This window comes from Camelina sativa, chromosome 4 (genome assembly GCF_000633955.1).
Source record: "Camelina sativa cultivar DH55 chromosome 4, Cs, whole genome shotgun sequence".
NCBI lineage: Eukaryota > Viridiplantae > Streptophyta > Magnoliopsida > Brassicales > Brassicaceae > Camelina > Camelina sativa.
The window spans coordinates 13441062-13458417 of NC_025688.1; the positions used below are offsets into that span (position 1 = coordinate 13441062).

Below are 17356 nucleotides of genomic sequence, written 5' to 3' on the forward strand. Positions count from 1 at the left end.
ACACACAAAGTTCACAAAGTCAATTAGAGAAGAGTATAAAGTTGCAAAGAAGTACCAGCAAGATGCTTCATAGGGATTCCTGCATCGACAAGCGCTGCACATGCTGCATTTATCGCACACGGTAGAAGCTACACAGAATTGAATCAAGGAACAAGCAGCCAATACTATCTTCTATATTAATGTACCAATTATTTCACTAACACATATTCACACTCCCAGCTTATAGGATTACAAGCTTTCACTACTAAAAACTATATAAATGCTCAAATCGGCATTGCATATACCGGATTATGTGTTTGATACAGCAACAGTAAACGGTTTCCAAGGGGCAAGGACCAGAAAAAAGGATACAGAACCATCATCATGTACAACCTACACGGGAGCCAAAAAAAAGAAAACATCAGAAACAACTCAAATTGATAAATTGAGAATCATACAAGGCAGGACAATTATTACAAAGGAGTGGAGAGGTACTAAAATGGATGAAGAATCGATATACACAACACTGAATAGCGCTGCTCACCTGAATTATCACAGAGGTGGTGGTATTTGGATTAACTGTCAAAACACAAATACTCTGTATCGTCCTTTTCAGTATCATCTCACACTCCTTTTCTACTTTCCCTATCATTATGCAAAGTAAAAGTCAGTCAGAATCTTAAAACCAAGAATCACTTGTACCACATACTCAAGCAACAAAGAAACATAAAGAAATGATTGAACTACAACTGAATTTAACGAGTACCAATCTGCCCGGTTTTAGGCTTCCATATGACTTCAAAACAAGCCTTCTCAGCATTTTCATTCTTCTTTGTTCCTGCTTTAGGTCCATAAACTGCAGCAAGAACTTTGGTATCTCCTGAAATAAAAACGAGAAGCACACCCATTAGAAAGTTCCATCAATCCCATTCAAAAAGGAGTTAAAATATTTTATACCCATAAGAGATATTGACAAAGCTAGATTATATGCAATCAAACAAAACAAGGATACATGGAGATTGAAACAAATACCTTGCGACCAGCTAGCGGAGCCATGAGGACGATGAAGGATGTTACGAGAACAAGCAAGTGGTCTCAGCTGATTCGGTGTTCTTCCATCTACTCTATCAATCTCCATTGCTCCAAAATACTTCTTCACAAAACAAGGGTTTCATAAAGTAAGCATCTTTGGTCACAAATTCAAATTATCATATGCTATAACTACGAATTGTACCACTGAAAACAAAAACTGGTTCTTTCAATCCTACAATACTCGAGACAATGTCTAAACAAAAAGAAACAACTACAGAACACGAATCAACACAGCTAGAGTAAAAACCTAATTTCGAGGAAGCTTGAAAAAGAGAAGAGACGATTTCTTATCAAACAAGAAGACTAACCAAAGAGAGAATACACAGCTACGGAACTGGAAGCTGGAAGAGAAGAAGAATCGTTCTGAGGAATTAGGGTTTATTTGGGTTTTAAGTTACAAAACTCTCAATTTCAAATCAATTATAGTGTACCAAGACAGACCGGTCGGTCCGGTTATTAAATCATTTGTTTGACTTTTAACCAGTAAACTGATGAGGAAAGATACTCAATGCGGCGTTTGAACATAAAACAATCGTCCGGAGAAAAAAAAATCTTCAGTATAACTGACGATTGATTCCTTGAATCGACGATATTCAAATCTGATCTGAGATTCAAATTCCGACGATAACGCGAAGAAGATGGATGATGAATTGTTGGAATTGCAGCGTCAGTTCGAGTTCGCTCAACAGGTGAAGTCAAGCGTGAGATTATCGGATCGAAATGTTGTTGAATTGGTTCAAAAGCTTCAGGAGCTTGGCGTTATAGACTTCGATCTGCTTCATACCGTCACCGGAAAAGAATACATCACTCAGGTACTCGATTCTATTTCGTTTCCGGTGTGAATTTAGACTCTACGAGAATCTACAAATGGTTTTGCGTACAATTTTGGTATCATGATGTGAGTTATCTGTTGATGGAGTGTGAAACCGATAGCTCTGCTTGTTGCATGAGGAATTTAATCGGAAAAAACAATGAAGTTAAATTGCTTGATCGAGGTTTTGGTGTAAATTGTGTTTTGGTTTGTTGCAGGAGCAATTGAGGAATGAAATTACTCGTGAGATTAGTAAACTGGGACGTATATCTGTAATTGATCTGGCAGATACGATTGGGGTTGATTTGTATTATGTGGAGAAGCAAGCACAAGATGTGGTGTTGAGTGATCCAGGACTAATGCTTGTCCAGGGAGAGATAATATCACAGAATTATTGGGATTCGATTGCTGAAGAAATTAACGAGAGGCTTCAAGAATGCAGTCAAATTGCTGTGGCTGAACTTGCTGGTCAGTTACAGGTTGGCTCTGAGTTGGTGCAATCAGTTTTGGAGCCTCGACTTGGAACTTTGGTAATTGTGCTTTCTATCTACTCTTGAGCTTTCCAATATTTGTTTAAGTGAATGTGAGCTTTTAATATCTTTGGATTTTTATTTATTTTATGTTTTAATATTTTTAAGGTGAACGCTAAGCTAGAAGGTGGACAGTTATATACGCCTGCTTATGTAGCACGTGTGACTGCTATGGTTCGAGGTGCTTCCAGGGGTATATTTGTTCCCTCCAGCTTGTCGGCATTGTGGGCACCATTGCAACAGTTGGTACAAGAAATGAATGGAGCCAGTGGAGTTGCTGTTGAGAATTCGTTTTTCCAGTCTATATTCAACCGACTGTTGAAAGAAGAGGAGATGCTTGGATCACTACGTGCTGGAACCCATTGGACTACTAGCGTATGTCAAAAAATTCTTATCTTTTGGGATTCTGGCACTGATGGATTTACAACTCTATCACTAAATAACGACAGTCTTTAAAATTTCATGAGAGCACTCTTGTCTATGCTTGCTGTTTTCCTTGTTCAGTAACCATTCATTAGAGTAACTTGTTTGATTTTTGTGGCAGGCTTTTGCAATTGCTCAAAAAGAATGCGTAGACTCTTCTTTTTCACAGGTTTGATCATCATTTTTTTTCTGAAATGTCCTCAGTCCGTTTATTTATCAGTTGGTTTTTGGACAGAACTAAAATTTTAAATTCATCAGACTGCAGTTTTAGTTTGTTTTATATATTATTCTTTCTTGAAAAAATGGTGAATCAACAATTTTATGGTTTCTTTTCTCCGTATTCCTGCAGAATTCCTACATCTCCTATGAGACCATGCAGAAGCTTGGGATTTCTCAAGCTGTACAGTTCTTACAGGTATTGTATCATGTTTAACGTGATTTTTCAATAGTTTGAGGAAATTGAAGTTAGGGAATGATAGCTAGAATAATTATTATGTTGCCTCCTTCACTTTTTTCTCATTATAAGTTGTGTTTTGTGACATGTATAGTCTAGATATCCAGATGGTTCACCTTTAGCTGCTGTATTTATTCATTCCTCAATGATTGAGATGCTGGATTCAGCAACCGAGGATGCTATTGAGCAAAACAGTTGGTGAGATTAAATTTCTCGTACTCTTCTTCCCTCCACCTATGATGTTTGTTTTCTTTTTTGCTATCCTGCTTATATCACTAGATCCGTTTTACTGAAACCCTTGATACTGGGTTCAGGANTGGGATTCTGGCACTGATGGATTTACAACTCTATCACTAAATAACGACAGTCTTTAAAATTTCATGAGAGCACTCTTGTCTATGCTTGCTGTTTTCCTTGTTCAGTAACCATTCATTAGAGTAACTTGTTTGATTTTTGTGGCAGGCTTTTGCAATTGCTCAAAAAGAATGCGTAGACTCTTCTTTTTCACAGGTTTGATCATCATTTTTTTTCTGAAATGTCCTCAGTCCGTTTATTTATCAGTTGGTTTTTGGACAGAACTAAAATTTTAAATTCATCAGACTGCAGTTTTAGTTTGTTTTATATATTATTCTTTCTTGAAAAAATGGTGAATCAACAATTTTATGGTTTCTTTTCTCCGTATTCCTGCAGAATTCCTACATCTCCTATGAGACCATGCAGAAGCTTGGGATTTCTCAAGCTGTACAGTTCTTACAGGTATTGTATCATGTTTAACGTGATTTTTCAATAGTTTGAGGAAATTGAAGTTAGGGAATGATAGCTAGAATAATTATTATGTTGCCTCCTTCACTTTTTTCTCATTATAAGTTGTGTTTTGTGACATGTATAGTCTAGATATCCAGATGGTTCACCTTTAGCTGCTGTATTTATTCATTCCTCAATGATTGAGATGCTGGATTCAGCAACCGAGGATGCTATTGAGCAAAACAGTTGGTGAGATTAAATTTCTCGTACTCTTCTTCCCTCCACCTATGATGTTTGTTTTCTTTTTTGCTATCCTGCTTATATCACTAGATCCGTTTTACTGAAACCCTTGATACTGGGTTCAGGATTGATTCCCTCTCTGTATTACCTTCATCATTCACGTCACAAGATGCAAACAAGATGTTGCTTCTTTGTCGCTCTGTCCAATCAGCTCTCAAGGTGGAATATTTTTACCAAATTTGATAACTAGTCAACATCCTTTTGTAATAAATTGCTGATTTATTTAGCCTTTCAGGCTGACAAAGCACTTATCTTGGGCGAATCCTACGTCCTAAGCAGTGGGTTTATCAAGGTAAACAGATGAAATGAAGGGTATTATTAGTAGTTTCGTTACGAGCTGCTGTCTTTCCCATTTGGTTTTCTCCATCTGAACTATGCTTTGGTTTACCTACTAATGTTTAGGGCATATATGATCAAATTGAGAAAGAGGCAGAAGCGTTTAGCATCCAAGCTTCTACTTGTAGTGTGATAGATTCTTCAAGCAAATCATCAGAGTCGACAGAAAGCATACCTGCTAATACAGATAAAGGGTCAAGGAAGAAAAAAGGAAAGTCTGTCAGCACGAAGGCAGCCACCGTAGAAACTGTTCCAGAGGAGGAAGAGGACGCGCGTCCAAAATCTAAAAGAAACCAGAAGAAAGGCAGGGATTCATCGTCATCACAGAAGGTGGATTCAAAAGCAGGAGGCAAGAAAGAGTCGGTTAAGGCACAAGAAAGTAATAATATTATTCCGCCAGACGAATGGGTGATGAAAAAGATTGTTGACTCTGTGCCTGAATTTGATGATGATGGTACACCTGAGAACTTTTTCTCTATGTATGCATAAAAAAAAATTATGTAGCTATGAATTTTGAGTGCATGTGACATAAATTCTGGGATTTCTTGCAGGTATGGAGAACCCAGATTCGATTCTTAAGCATTTAGCTGATCATATGAAACCTATGCTTATTAATTCACTAAAGGAGAGAAGAAAGAAAATCTTCACAGAAAATGCAGATAGATTGAGGCGCTTGATTGATGATCTGCAGAAAAAGCTTGATGAGGTTGAAACCAACTACTTCAATTATAGTTTTATCTTTTGCTTGACTAATCACCACCCAGCATGATAGTATTTTGTGACCTTATTTTTCGTGGATTTCCTTTTGGCAGTCTTTCCTAAATATTCAGCTGTACGAAAAAGCGATAGAGCTTTTCGAAGATGACCAATCAACTTCAGTAAGTACTTTCTTTCAGTCATTTTGCAAGCAGCGCTCTTACTATTCAAAGAAGCTACTGTGTAACACTTTCTTGTCTTCTGTTCCTAGGTTGTTTTACATAGGCATCTGCTGAGAACAACAGCAGCTACAATTGCTGATACACTTCTTCATGGGTTGGTAGGTCAAAAATAAAATGGTGTTTCTAAGATCATCTTCGTATTTTTTATTTAACTAATCAACCTTCGATGATCAACTCAGGATATCCACAACAAACTGAAGAATGGTATTGAAGCTGGAGAATCCAAAACACAAGATCCAGTTTTGCTTGATTCTTCTGAGAGAACTGCCCTTGTAATGCAATTTTGAGCACTAATCTAACTTAGTACTGTATTGTTGCACTTTCTCTTATTGTCTATACTGCTAGCCGATGTTTGACTCTCCCATGTTTCCTTTTCTTTTGGGGCAGGCTAAGAATCTCAACGGTTCTCTTCCGAAAAAGGCTCTTGCATTAGTGGAGGCATTGGAGGGAAAGGTTAGACCTTCCTTAATGGATATATTTCTTTTTTCCTTATTTGTTAAAAACATAACGCCTGGCATGTTGAAAAATTGGTTGCCTGTTTCTTTTTTGTTCTGCCATCTCGATTCCTCTTCTCCTGTGACAAACCATGTTTATGTACAGCCAAAGTTTCTGCTCTGATAAAATTTGTAATGGGAGTCAGGGATCTTTACAAAAATATGGTGGTGCACATAGCCATATATAGCTATAGATTCTATAGAAAAATATTTATTATAACTTAGGCCTGATCTGTTTTCCGCTACCTAGTTAATAATCTTTATTATAACTTAGGCCTGATCTATTTTCCGCTACGTAGTTAGTAATCCTCTTAAAGGGTGGTTTCACTTTGGCTCTTCTAATGAATACATTCTAAGCGCCATTTGATGGGATTATTTTGTTTCAGCGTGTAGACACTTTCATGATCACCTTCAGAGACCTGGCAGAAGAAAGGTATTATAATTCTTATTTTTTTGAGGAATCTCTGAAGCAAGTCTGCTTAATTTGGTTTTAACTTTTCACTGGATTTGAACTGCATGTTAATTATATTTGTGCAGTGGATTAGTCTTGAAGAAGCTTGACAAAAAACTGGAAAGGACACTCCTACATTCATATCGTAAGGTATGTACCACACCATCTCGTTTTTTTCTAATTTTATGATCTCCGATCACTGCTTTTTATCCCTTCAGTGATGATGTTATCTGTGCTTGCAGGATCTGACATCTCAAGTTTCTACCCAATCAGACCCTGTTGCACTTCTCGCTAAAGTTGTCTCTCTCCTTTTCATTAAGGTACATATCCACGTTTGTGTAACTACTCTGTGCTTTAAATCCGGAATTAACTCATGGTTGGAATTCGACAGATTCACAGTAAAGCTCTACAAGCCCCTGGTAGAGCCATTGCTGCGGCTATCTCTCACTTGAAGGTATTACATCCTACGAGAGATTCACACTAACCATATAATCTTCTCTCTCGATCATTCCTTTTTTCTTCCGCAGTCACAGGTGTCTGGTTACTCTGTATTATATCGTGGTCTTATTTTTTCGTGGCCAACATGTCTATTTCAGGATAAACTTGATGAATCTGCATACAAGACTTTGACAGATTACCAAACAGCAACTGTAACTCTTCTTGCTCTAATGTCAGCTTCATCCGGCGAGGTTCATATACTTCTCTTATTTCGTGGGCATCAAATTTTCATTTGAAATGCAGCCAATAAATCTCTGTAGCGAATGATCTCTTTAAGCTGTTCATTCACATGTACAGGAACACGACTGCTCCTCAGATAGAATCTTGACCAAACGGGAATTTCTCGAGAGCCAGATGCCATTGCTTAGAACCATCGTCCTTGGCGAGTCACAGCCACAACAACAATCCTAATCCAACAGAGTCAGGTCGGAAGTTTACCTTAGTATTTTGCTGTTAAGACCAAGGTCACTCCGGATAAATCTTATTAGGAATAGGAAAAATCGACTCATATCTGGAGAGTTCCGTTGAAATTTCAATATACAAAAGATTTGCATGGTTTTGACCTTAACTATCTATATATGGAGGCTTATATATTTCAAAACACTCTTTTATTAAGATTTACTTATATTATCTTGATACAACGAGATTGATGATTACAAGAAAAAGAAGGATAAAGGGAAGTCACACAAGCACACATTATTATTGTCATTCAACCTCCCAAGTAACGCTTAACCAGAGATATCAATAGACTTGACCTCAGGCTTCCTCTCAGGAACTTTTGGCACCGTGACGGACAACACACCATTCTCCATGCACGCCTTCACTTCCTCCACCTTGGCATTCTCTGGCAGCCTAAACCTCCTCATAAACTTCCCCCTCGACCTCTCCACACGGTGCCACTTGTCACTCTTCTCTTCATCCTCACTGCTCCTCTCACCGCTGATCTGAAGTATGTTCCCATCTTCAACCTCTACCTTCACCTCTTCCTTCTTAAGCCCCGGCAAGTCCGCCTTGAACACGTGCACCTCAGGTGTCTCGCTCCAGTCCACTTTAGGGTTTGTGAAAGCGGCGACGTCCTTGGCCGGTGCGTTTGCCAACCCTGACGGCCTCATGAATCCTTCGAACGGATCCCATACGTCTAGCGAGAAAGGGTCGAACACGTTTGTTCTGCGGCCTCCAAAAATGCTCGGAATTAGAGACATTGTTTCACTTATACTCTTGACGATTTGCTCTGTTTTGTTTTGCTTAGCTATGGAAACTCTTAACTCTTTGTTGATGCCGACACCTATATGTGTCGTGGCATATTTATAGGGAGAAAAGATGGGAGGGTAGAGGATAAGAGAGAGAGAAAGTTCTGTAAGGTTCTTGAAAATTCAGGTTTTGTCTTTTTCTTTTCTTTATAACGTTCGTCTTCGGCTACCAGATTTCTCAGGTGCTTTCAAGAAGTTTCGATGTTGAGAGGGTTTAGACGACTTGCAATTCAGTAGCTAGGCCTGTGAACGCTATGCCGTTTTATTGTACATGGGCTTCGTTAATGGGCCTTAACTACGATATGACATTCAATTAGTCAGACGTCTATTACTTACAATGAACACGTGTGTTTTAATGCTAAAGAAAAATCCCCTATGAAGTACATAATATTTTGTAAACTATATAATTTTAATTAGTTGGTTATAAATAAGTTATAAATAAGTTATAAATTAATTTTTATATTATTTGTATAGTTTGAATTTATTATTTTCAAAAATCTTAAATAGAATATTTTAAAAAATAATTTGATATCATCTAACTCACCATATTAATTTTTTTTATTAAATTATTCATCAAATAAAAAAATTTGATATCTAACTTAACATATTAATTTTTTAATTATTATTATACTGCACCTCTCATTTTTATATATAAGTTTATTTTGTGAAACAAATAAATTCTCATATTATTTATTATAATTAAATAACAGTTTTATTTCTAGATATACCATAAGTTGAATTTTTAAAAATAAATATAGATGATTCAATCTATAAAATATTCAATTTTTATTAATATTATTTTTTAAAAATAATTTCTATTGAATTAAATTTTTTACTAAGTAACGGGTCAAAATTTGAATATTTAAATTCAATTTCATACTTTTTGTTGAATTTTATTATTTTATATAATATAATAAACTTTAAATAATTTATTTTGAAATATTTTTAAAATATTGAAATTTGATATTAAAGTTAGAAATTATAAACACTCTAAATTGATTTGTTATAGCAATGTCAATAATATGTCACTATAATATGAAAGAATTTTAAAAAACCAAGTATATTAAAACAAAAAGTATAACAATATATTAAATTATTCATAATATAATAACTCGCTTTTTAAAAACCAAATTCACAAAATTATGTCTTATAATGACATTCAAGTCATGAGATAAAATATACATTGTTGAAATAACTTCACGTATATAAACTAATACAACATATTAAAATTCTATTTTAAAATAGAAAATATACAAAATTTTGTATAATATAAAATTTAACCAATGTTATAGTACGGGTACTTATCTAGAATCATTAACAATATAAAACTTACAAAATAAGTGTCTTTTTCAAGTCATCATATTTAGCATATGATTTATTACATAATATTTTATCCAAAAAACTTTTAAAAATAATCACATAAATTATATTTTATAAAAAAATTACAATGTAAATAAAATGAATTTCAACACGTGCTTTAGCACGGGTTTTAATCTAGTCTTATAGTAAAACGGAAGTACACAACTTTTTTTGTGTAAACTATATAATATAGATTATAAAATTATTTTTTTGATATTTGATAGGTTATAGGTTATATGGGTTGTAACCATTAGTTAAATCTCCATTTAAGATCCTCTTCAAAAAGATATTCTAAAAAAATAAAATGAAATCTCCACTGAATATTTAAGTAACCAGCAACAAAATCTCAAAAATTAATATTCTTCACAACAACTTTTAAAAACAATCACTTTTAACCCGGGTCCTAAATTTCAACCCGGTTCTTAACTTTTATTCATAACACCTTCTAAAAACAATCACAAAAGTTATATTTTATATAAAACTATAATATAAATAAAAGAAATTTCAACCCGTGCTCTAGCACAGTTCTAATCTAGTGTGTTTATTAAAACCGAAGGATCATAGGAAAGAAGATGAAAATGAATAGAGGAATCAATAGACCTACTTAGCATGGAATCAGTGCCCCAGTGGTTAAATTCATATATCTTAATTAGGAGGAGTTTTCGAAATTTGTTTCTTGAATGCAATAGAAAATGATTAGTTTTGGGACAACAACCAGTCAAATAAATAATGAATGTGACACTAAGTGTGTGATAAATAATAAAAACATGTGTGATATATAAAAGATAAAATATGATAGTAAAGTGTATGATTGTAAAAAAGTTGAATAAATGAAAGATTGTAAAATAAAGTATAAAAATATTATAAAGAATATTATATGTAATATTCGCTATAATTTGTACTATAAATAGCGAAACTTGAACGAACAATAAAATGTGGTTCTTGCAAAATGATTAAACTAAAATTGCTAGCAAAAAATATTTAGAATTATTAAATCATATACATAAAAGTAAAGTTTTAGTCTCTCCTTATTGATTGATTTTCATTTAATGCTTTCTATTTTTTTTTTTTTTGCTTTCTAATTGTTTAATTGCTTTAAACAATATTTAAGACCTAATTAACACAATACATTTAACTCATACATTAAAATAAAATTATAACTGAAAATAAAATAAATTATGCATTAATCATATTCCATCACTCAATTTTATTCAAACAAAATAAATTATAATTGTAACTTCCATAATTCTAAATGTAACTTCCATCAATTCTTATCATATAAATAAGCATTCTCTCATTCTCTCATTCTCTAAACCGGCATTTTTTCACTTTCTCATTTTCACATTCTCTCATTCTCTTCCACTTCTCTCATTCTCTTCCACAATACCTGTAACATCCGCGAACCAAAATCCCGGTTTAGGGATTACATCGGTCGATGCAAAGCCAGTTAAATGCGGACAAGTTTAAGTTAAACGCTGCGTTTTGGGTTTAGGGAAAACTCTTGAACGCGAGTTTTGTCTCATTCGGCGAGTTTGACCGTTTTTGAGAGAAGAAAAGAGAGAAAAGGTTCTTGAGTGTTCTTGAGGATTTTGGGTGATTTTGAGGCTGTTCGTGTAGAGATCTGTAGCTGGGATCGTTGTAGGAGCTTCCTGGGAGTGTTGTTTTGCTTGTTTGAGGTTCAAAATCTTCTTGGCAAAGGTAAGTGCATGATAATGGCTTATCTAAGTTGGAGATTTCTCTGATCTGCTTGTTATGTGTTGTTAGGCTTGTTAGAATGTTGTTTGGGACGTTGGGAAGTTTTCTTGTGGCTTGGGATCGAGTTTTGTGGTTGTAGGAACGAAGATCCGGCGAGAAGCTTCGGGGAGAAACGATGCTTGGCATGTGCGTCGGTCGATGCAACAGCGAGGACGACGCGATAAACCTAGGGTTTTCGTGTTATGTCGAGCATGCGTCGGTCGATGCAATGGAAGAATCGGTCGATGCGTACCATGCGTCGGTCGACGCAACCCTGTACTGGTGTCGGTCGATGCATGTTGGTGTCGGTCGATGCATGTTGGTGTCGGTCGATGCTTGGCCCTGGTTTGTTATTGTTGATTGTTGACTGTTGGTTGATGGTTAGAGATGTCTCTATTTCTTGTGTGTATAGCCCAGTAGATGGGAGGATTGCCTTACTGAGTGTTTATAAAATACTCATGCATTGCAATTTGTGTTTGTGGTGCAGGTAAAGGCAAAGTATGATCGTGGAATCAAAGCAATGAAGGGGAGGATGTTCTAGGGACTCGGTTGGTTGTTGTCTGGCATTGCTAGGTTGCTAAAATTGGGTCATTAGAAACATTGCTAGGTTGCTGGTTCTATGTTTTATGTTGGGTGAATTTGGATATTATTCATGTTATAATTATTGGTTTATTATTGGATATTTATTAGTTAATGGTATTTGTTATTCCGCTATTGGTTGTGATTGTGGATAGGTGGCTAGTGGATATGAGACCACTAGTTGTAGATTATTTATTTATTATTATTATTTACTATTTATTATTTATTAAAAAAAAAAACGGGTCGGGTCGTTTCAATACCTCATATCATTTTTCATTTTTTTTTCTTTTTGATTTCTTATTTTTGTTGTATGGGTTACAAAAAAAATGAAATATCATTGTAAATTTTTAATGCTAAATTTTAATTTTAGAGACTACATGATATATATTTTACATTTTTCTTATTTTTAAAGATTCATCTCCATTATCTAATTTGGATTATCATTTATAAGTAATCATTCTCTCCTCCTCTCCCACCAATATCAAATGTTGTTATATCTCATATGTGTTGTAAGAGTTTGATTCTATATTTTTATTTAGAAAGTATTATATATATTTAACATTGTTTTCAAATTTTATTTTATTTATATATAAATAAAATATTTCTTGCCTTTCTAATCTATTTATATTTATTTTTAAAATTTCCATAGTTAAATTTAAATCACATATGTTGGTTTTAACAAAAAAAATCAAGTTTATTTGAGAAATAGATGTTCTTATTCCTTTTAAACGATCAATGTGTAACATATTATACTTTTGAATCAAATTATGAACCCACAAACACTCACTTTTAAATTAAATGGGTTTTAATTTTAGAAGTTGGAAAAGTACAAAAATTTGTTTGTAACTCCCATAATAATATCATAGTAGTGTTCTCAATGAATTTAATTTAATATAATAGAACATGTTAAAAATGTATTAATATGCAATTAATTGTACTTTTGTAAATCTCAAGTAGTTAATTTTTATATATCGATTTCTGTATTATCTATTAAAAAAAAGACACATATTTCACTATAACTCTCATGACCTCATATTTAAAATCTCACATAATTTTATAAATTCTACAATATCATTATTTTTCCTTGATTTAACCAATGATATCATAACTTAATAAAAGTTTCAGTTTTTTTTTTTTTTTTTTTTTTTTTTTTTTTTTTTTTTTTTTTTTTTTTTTTTTNGTCAATTGGGTGGGAAATTGTTTACAAACAGAACATGATGCGGAGATGTACGCGCTTGGCGTGCCAAAGAATCCGCACTTACATTAGCATTTCTTGAAACTAAAGATAAAGAAAAAGAAGAAAATTCCTCCCTATCAATCCTGATGTCGTCGAGATATGCCGAGAATGCTGGCCAGTCGGAAGGAGAAGACACCATCTTCACCAAATCTGAACAGTCTGTGTAGAACGCCACCTCTCTGAGATCATGGCCGATCATGCATCGCATCGCCCAAAGGAACCCTTCAACTTCAGCATGTAAAGGAGACAAACTTCGCCTAAAATTTTTGGCGCCCAACAACGGCCATGGAGTCTGGAGCGAGGTACAACACCATCCAGCACCGGCAAACGGATCACCAGCCTTCCAAGATCCATCTATGAAGCAGCGATATCCTGAAAAAACCGTTGGGAGGGGAGCAGTGGCCCCCCTAACAGGGATCCTTGGAATTAGCAGGGAGGGTCTCTTGATCAACCTCTACCTGAGCCTGCTGCCACGCTGAAGCTTCGCCCTCTGCTATCCTAACAATATCCTCCGGCCGCTCCACAATATTCTCATAAACGCGTGCATTCCTTGCTTTCCAAATATACCACATAATCCAAGGGAAAGCCGCAACCTGAGCCCCTGGATTCTGTTGCCCTAAGAAGTGGTCAACATTCGCATAGACTGAATCCGTTGGGAAGCCAATAGACCCCACGAGCACGTGTGCGAGAGCCCAAACCTGACGGGCCGGAGGACACACAAAAAGTGCATGGTTTATTGTTTCCGCATCCGCCCCACACCGTACACAACCAAGATCACAAACAATACCCCGTCGCCCCAAATTTGCCGAAACCGAAATACATCCAGATAAAACTTGCCACATAAAATGTTGAATTTTAGGAGGACATCGGACCTACCATACACTAGCAAGGAGAGTAGTTATTTCCGGGCCAGAACCAATTGCCGCAAAGGTCCCAAATGCATCATGCCGTGCAGCATGATAGCCTGATTTAACTGTATATAACCCTGTTTTCGTTAAGTGCCAACCGAAGGGATCATCCTTCTGGTTACTACCCAAAGGTATAGCCCCTATCAAATCAACGTCCAGTGGATCAAAATGCTCATTAAGCATATCCATACGCCAAGTATTTGTCTGTCGATCAATTAACTGATTCATTTGAAGAGAAAGGTCCTTTACCAGGCCCTTACTTAAAGCTGGTCTCGGGAATTGAGCTGGTACCCAAGGGTCAGACCATACAGAAATGGTGTCCCCGGAGCCAACCCGTTTAATAAGTCCTTTATTAACCAGAGAGCAAGCTGAACATATACTCCTCCAGCCATAGGAGGGAGAGTATGACCTAATCGGATCCATATGATGCGTATTCCTATAATATCTACTTTTAAAAACCCTGGCAAACAGTGAGTCCGGAACATCAATCAGACGCCACAATTGCTTAGCCAATAACGCCGAGTTAAAGTCATCCACATTTCTAAATCCAAGTCCACCCAATTGTTTGCTAACACACAATTTCTCCCATGGTAGCCAATGCATGCCCCTCGACTGTCCATTAGTGCTCCACCAAAAATTTGCAACTGCACTGGTAAGTTTGGATGTAATTGTTTTCGGTAACCGAAAACATGACATCACAAACGTGGGAACAGCAGTTGCAACAGATTTGATCATCACCTCCCTTCCTCCTTTGGAAAGAAAATTTGCTGTCCAACCATTCGTCCGACTCTGAATCCGTTCTCGGACGAAAGAGAAAACCTTGGTTTTAGCCCCATCCAAACTTTCAGGTAAACCTAGGTATGACCCCATACCACCCAAAGTTGGGATCCCGAGAACATCCTGCAACTCTGCCGTTGTCTGGTCATCAATCTTATGACCAAACTGGACCGAGGACTTTGAAAAATTTATTTGTTGTCCCGAAACAGATTCATACTGATGCAAGATATCTAGAATAACCCGGCATTGATCTCTGTCCGCCTTACAGAAAAATAGACTATCATCAGCAAACAACAAATGCGATATTGGCGGGCATTTGTTCGCCACCTTTATCCCTGTAATAAGCTTATTCCTCTCTGCTTTCTGTATATTTGCAATTAGAACCTCTGTACATAAAATGAACAAATAAGGGGATAAAGGATCCCCCTGTCGTAATCCTCTCTGCGGGACTATCAAACCATTCGGCTGTCCATTGATTAAAACTTTATACTCAACCGAGGAGACACAAAACATTATCCATGAGACCCAAGACTCTGCAAAACCCATTTTCTGCAACAAAGCTGCCACAAAATCCCACTCAACCCTATCATATGCCTTACTCATGTCCGTTTTTATGGCCATAAATCTCCCTTTACATGACGGATTTGTACGTAAACCATGAAACATCTCTTGAGCNCTCATACTGATGCAAGATACCTAGAATAACCCGGCATTGATCTCTGTCCGCCATACAGAAAAATAGACTATCATCAGCAAACAACAAATGTGATATTGGCGGGCATTTGTTCGCCACCTTTATCCCTGTAATAAGCTTATTCCTCTCTGCTTTCTGTATATTTGCAATTAGAACCTATGTACATAAAATGAACAAATAAGGGGATAAAGGATCCCCCTGTCGTAATCCTCTCTGCGGGACTATCAAACCATTCGGCTGTCCATTGATTAAAACTTTATACTCAACCGAGGAGACACAAAACATTATCCATGAGACCCAAGACTCTGCAAAACCCATTTTCTGCAACAAAGCTGCCACAAAATCCCACTCAACCCTATCATATGCCTTACTCATGTCCGTTTTTATGGCCATAAATTTCCCTTTACATGACGGATTTGTACGTAAACCATGAAACATCTCTTGAGCAATAAGGATATTGTCTGAGATCAACCTACCTGGAACAAAAGCTGATTGAGTTTCAGAGATAAGACCAGGTAAAACCTTCTTAAGCCGCTGACACAATATCTTAGAAATAATCTTATAACCAACGGTACACAAACTAATCGGACGTAGTTCTGCCATACGAGTTGGCTTGGTCACCTTTGGAATAAGACAAATATGAGTGCGATTGAGATCCTTATCAAAGACTCCCTCCACAAAAAACCGATTAACCAAACCAACAAGGTCCGTCTTAACGATACTCCATGCTTTTTGGTAAAACAAAGCTGTCATCCCGTCTGGACCAGGGGCTTTATCCGGGTGCATCATAAACAGAGCCGACTTGACTTCAACCTCTGTTGCAGGGCCGGTGAGCTGCTCATTATCCTCCGCCGTAATCACCGAATTAACCTCCCTTAGGGCCTCCTCAAAATTATCCGGATTTGTGGAGGTAAATAATTCGTCAAAATACGATACCGCAGTATTACAAATATCCACATCCTCGGTCGACCAGATGTCATCCTTAAAGAACAAACCAGTGATCCGATTACGAGCTCTGCGCTGCTTTGTTAAGGCATGAAAATATGCGGAATTTTTGTCCCCTAGCCGCATCTATTTATTCCGACTCTTCTGATACCAATATATCTCCTCATCCCCATACGCCTGGTATAAACTATTTTGTAACTCTGAAATTTGAGATGGGGGTATTAAGTCATCAGCCAACGCCACCTCTAATTGTCGTTTCAAATCCTCAATGAGTTCCCTACCAACTGGGACTTGGGATTTGCGCCACTGAGAGATCGCCTTTCGACAATTCACAATTTTCTGCACAACATTACCTGATTCCTGGTCCACACCCCCGCCCCAGCCCGAAGAGATTGCATCCATCAGTCCCGCCTTACCAATTCAACGGCGATCAAACTAAAGCTCTGTTTTCCACGCGGTTTTTTGGCCCCAATATTAACCACTAGAGGCTTATGNTGACTTGACTTCAGCCTCCGTTGCAGGGCCGGTGAGCTGCTCATTATCCTCCGCCATAATCACCGAATTAACCTCCCTTAGGGCCTCCTCAAAATTATCCGGATTTGTGGAGGTAAATAATTCGTCAAAATACGATACCGCAGTATTACAAATATCCACATCCTCGGTCGACCAGATGTCATCCTTAGAGAACAAACCAGTGATCCGATTACGAGCTCTGCGCTGCTTTGTTAAGGCATGAAAATATGCGGAATTTTTGTCCCCTAGCCGCATCCAATTATTCCGACTCTTCTGATACCAATATATCTCCTCATCCCCATACGCCTGG

At 36.7% G+C, this 17356-nt stretch overlaps 4 protein-coding genes across 4 annotated transcripts in view; 1 reads left to right on the forward strand and 3 right to left on the reverse strand.

Moving 5' to 3' along the window:
• LOC104780436 (exosome complex exonuclease RRP46 homolog) overlaps nucleotides 1-1472 on the reverse strand; it is a 4363-nt gene extending 2891 nt beyond the window's left edge. Inside the window, exons 1-6 of the mRNA XM_010504937.1 lie at nucleotides 1380-1472; nucleotides 1012-1132; nucleotides 746-859; nucleotides 524-624; nucleotides 352-372; nucleotides 56-128 (exon numbers count right to left, since the gene is read on the reverse strand). Of these exons, the coding sequence (XP_010503239.1) occupies nucleotides 56-128; nucleotides 352-372; nucleotides 524-624; nucleotides 746-859; nucleotides 1012-1117 (415 nt within the window). The 5' untranslated portion in view covers nucleotides 1118-1132; nucleotides 1380-1472. The remainder of the gene's footprint in view (nucleotides 1-55; nucleotides 129-351; nucleotides 373-523; nucleotides 625-745; nucleotides 860-1011; nucleotides 1133-1379) is intronic.
• LOC104780438 (E3 UFM1-protein ligase 1 homolog) lies at nucleotides 1565-7665 on the forward strand. Its single transcript, XM_010504939.2, has 20 exons — nucleotides 1565-1883; nucleotides 2101-2412; nucleotides 2521-2787; nucleotides 2957-3004; nucleotides 3185-3250; nucleotides 3384-3487; nucleotides 4399-4492; nucleotides 4569-4625; nucleotides 4736-5123; nucleotides 5221-5375; nucleotides 5482-5547; nucleotides 5637-5705; nucleotides 5787-5879; nucleotides 5995-6060; nucleotides 6488-6534; nucleotides 6639-6702; nucleotides 6795-6872; nucleotides 6944-7006; nucleotides 7149-7241; nucleotides 7348-7665. Exons 1-20 carry the CDS (start codon nucleotides 1710-1712, stop codon nucleotides 7459-7461), a joined length of 2418 nt encoding a protein of 805 aa, XP_010503241.1. The 5' UTR covers nucleotides 1565-1709; the 3' UTR covers nucleotides 7462-7665.
• On the reverse strand, nucleotides 7642-8352 carry LOC104780437 (17.6 kDa class I heat shock protein 3-like). Its single transcript, XM_010504938.2, has one exon. The coding sequence runs from the start codon at nucleotides 8250-8252 to the stop codon at nucleotides 7779-7781; it is 474 nt and encodes a 157-aa protein (XP_010503240.1). The 5' UTR covers nucleotides 8253-8352; the 3' UTR covers nucleotides 7642-7778.
• LOC104783828 lies at nucleotides 13617-16659 on the reverse strand. The gene is made up of 4 exons (XM_010508931.1): nucleotides 15886-16659; nucleotides 15591-15744; nucleotides 14091-15454; nucleotides 13617-13907 (listed from the first exon to the last, which is right to left on the reverse strand). Exons 1-4 carry the CDS (start codon nucleotides 16657-16659, stop codon nucleotides 13617-13619), a joined length of 2583 nt encoding a protein of 860 aa, XP_010507233.1.

Bases quoted from the DNA above. Each gene is read 5' to 3' on its own strand.
- LOC104780438 (XM_010504939.2), top strand. From the start codon at position 1,710: ATGGATGATGAATTGTTGGAATTGCAGCGTCAGTTCGAGTTCGCTCAA. The intron at 4,493-4,568 runs GTGGAATATTTT...TTAGCCTTTCAG, and splicing joins CTGTCCAATCAGCTCTCAAG to GCTGACAAAGCACTTATCTT. The intron at 5,880-5,994 runs GTAATGCAATTT...CTTTTGGGGCAG, and splicing joins CTTCTGAGAGAACTGCCCTT to GCTAAGAATCTCAACGGTTC.
- LOC104780437 (XM_010504938.2), bottom strand. From the start codon at position 8,252: ATGTCTCTAATTCCGAGCATTTTTGGAGGCCGCAGAACAAACGTGTTC.
- LOC104783828 (XM_010508931.1), bottom strand. From the start codon at position 16,659: ATGCGGCTAGGGGACAAAAATTCCGCATATTTTCATGCCTTAACAAAG. The intron at 15,745-15,885 runs GTCTCATGGATA...TTATGTACATAG, and splicing joins TGGGTTTTGCAGAGTCTTGG to GTTCTAATTGCAAATATACA. The intron at 15,455-15,590 runs GTATCTTGCATC...ATTTTGTGGCAG, and splicing joins TCAATGCCGGGTTATTCTAG to CTTTGTTGCAGAAAATGGGT.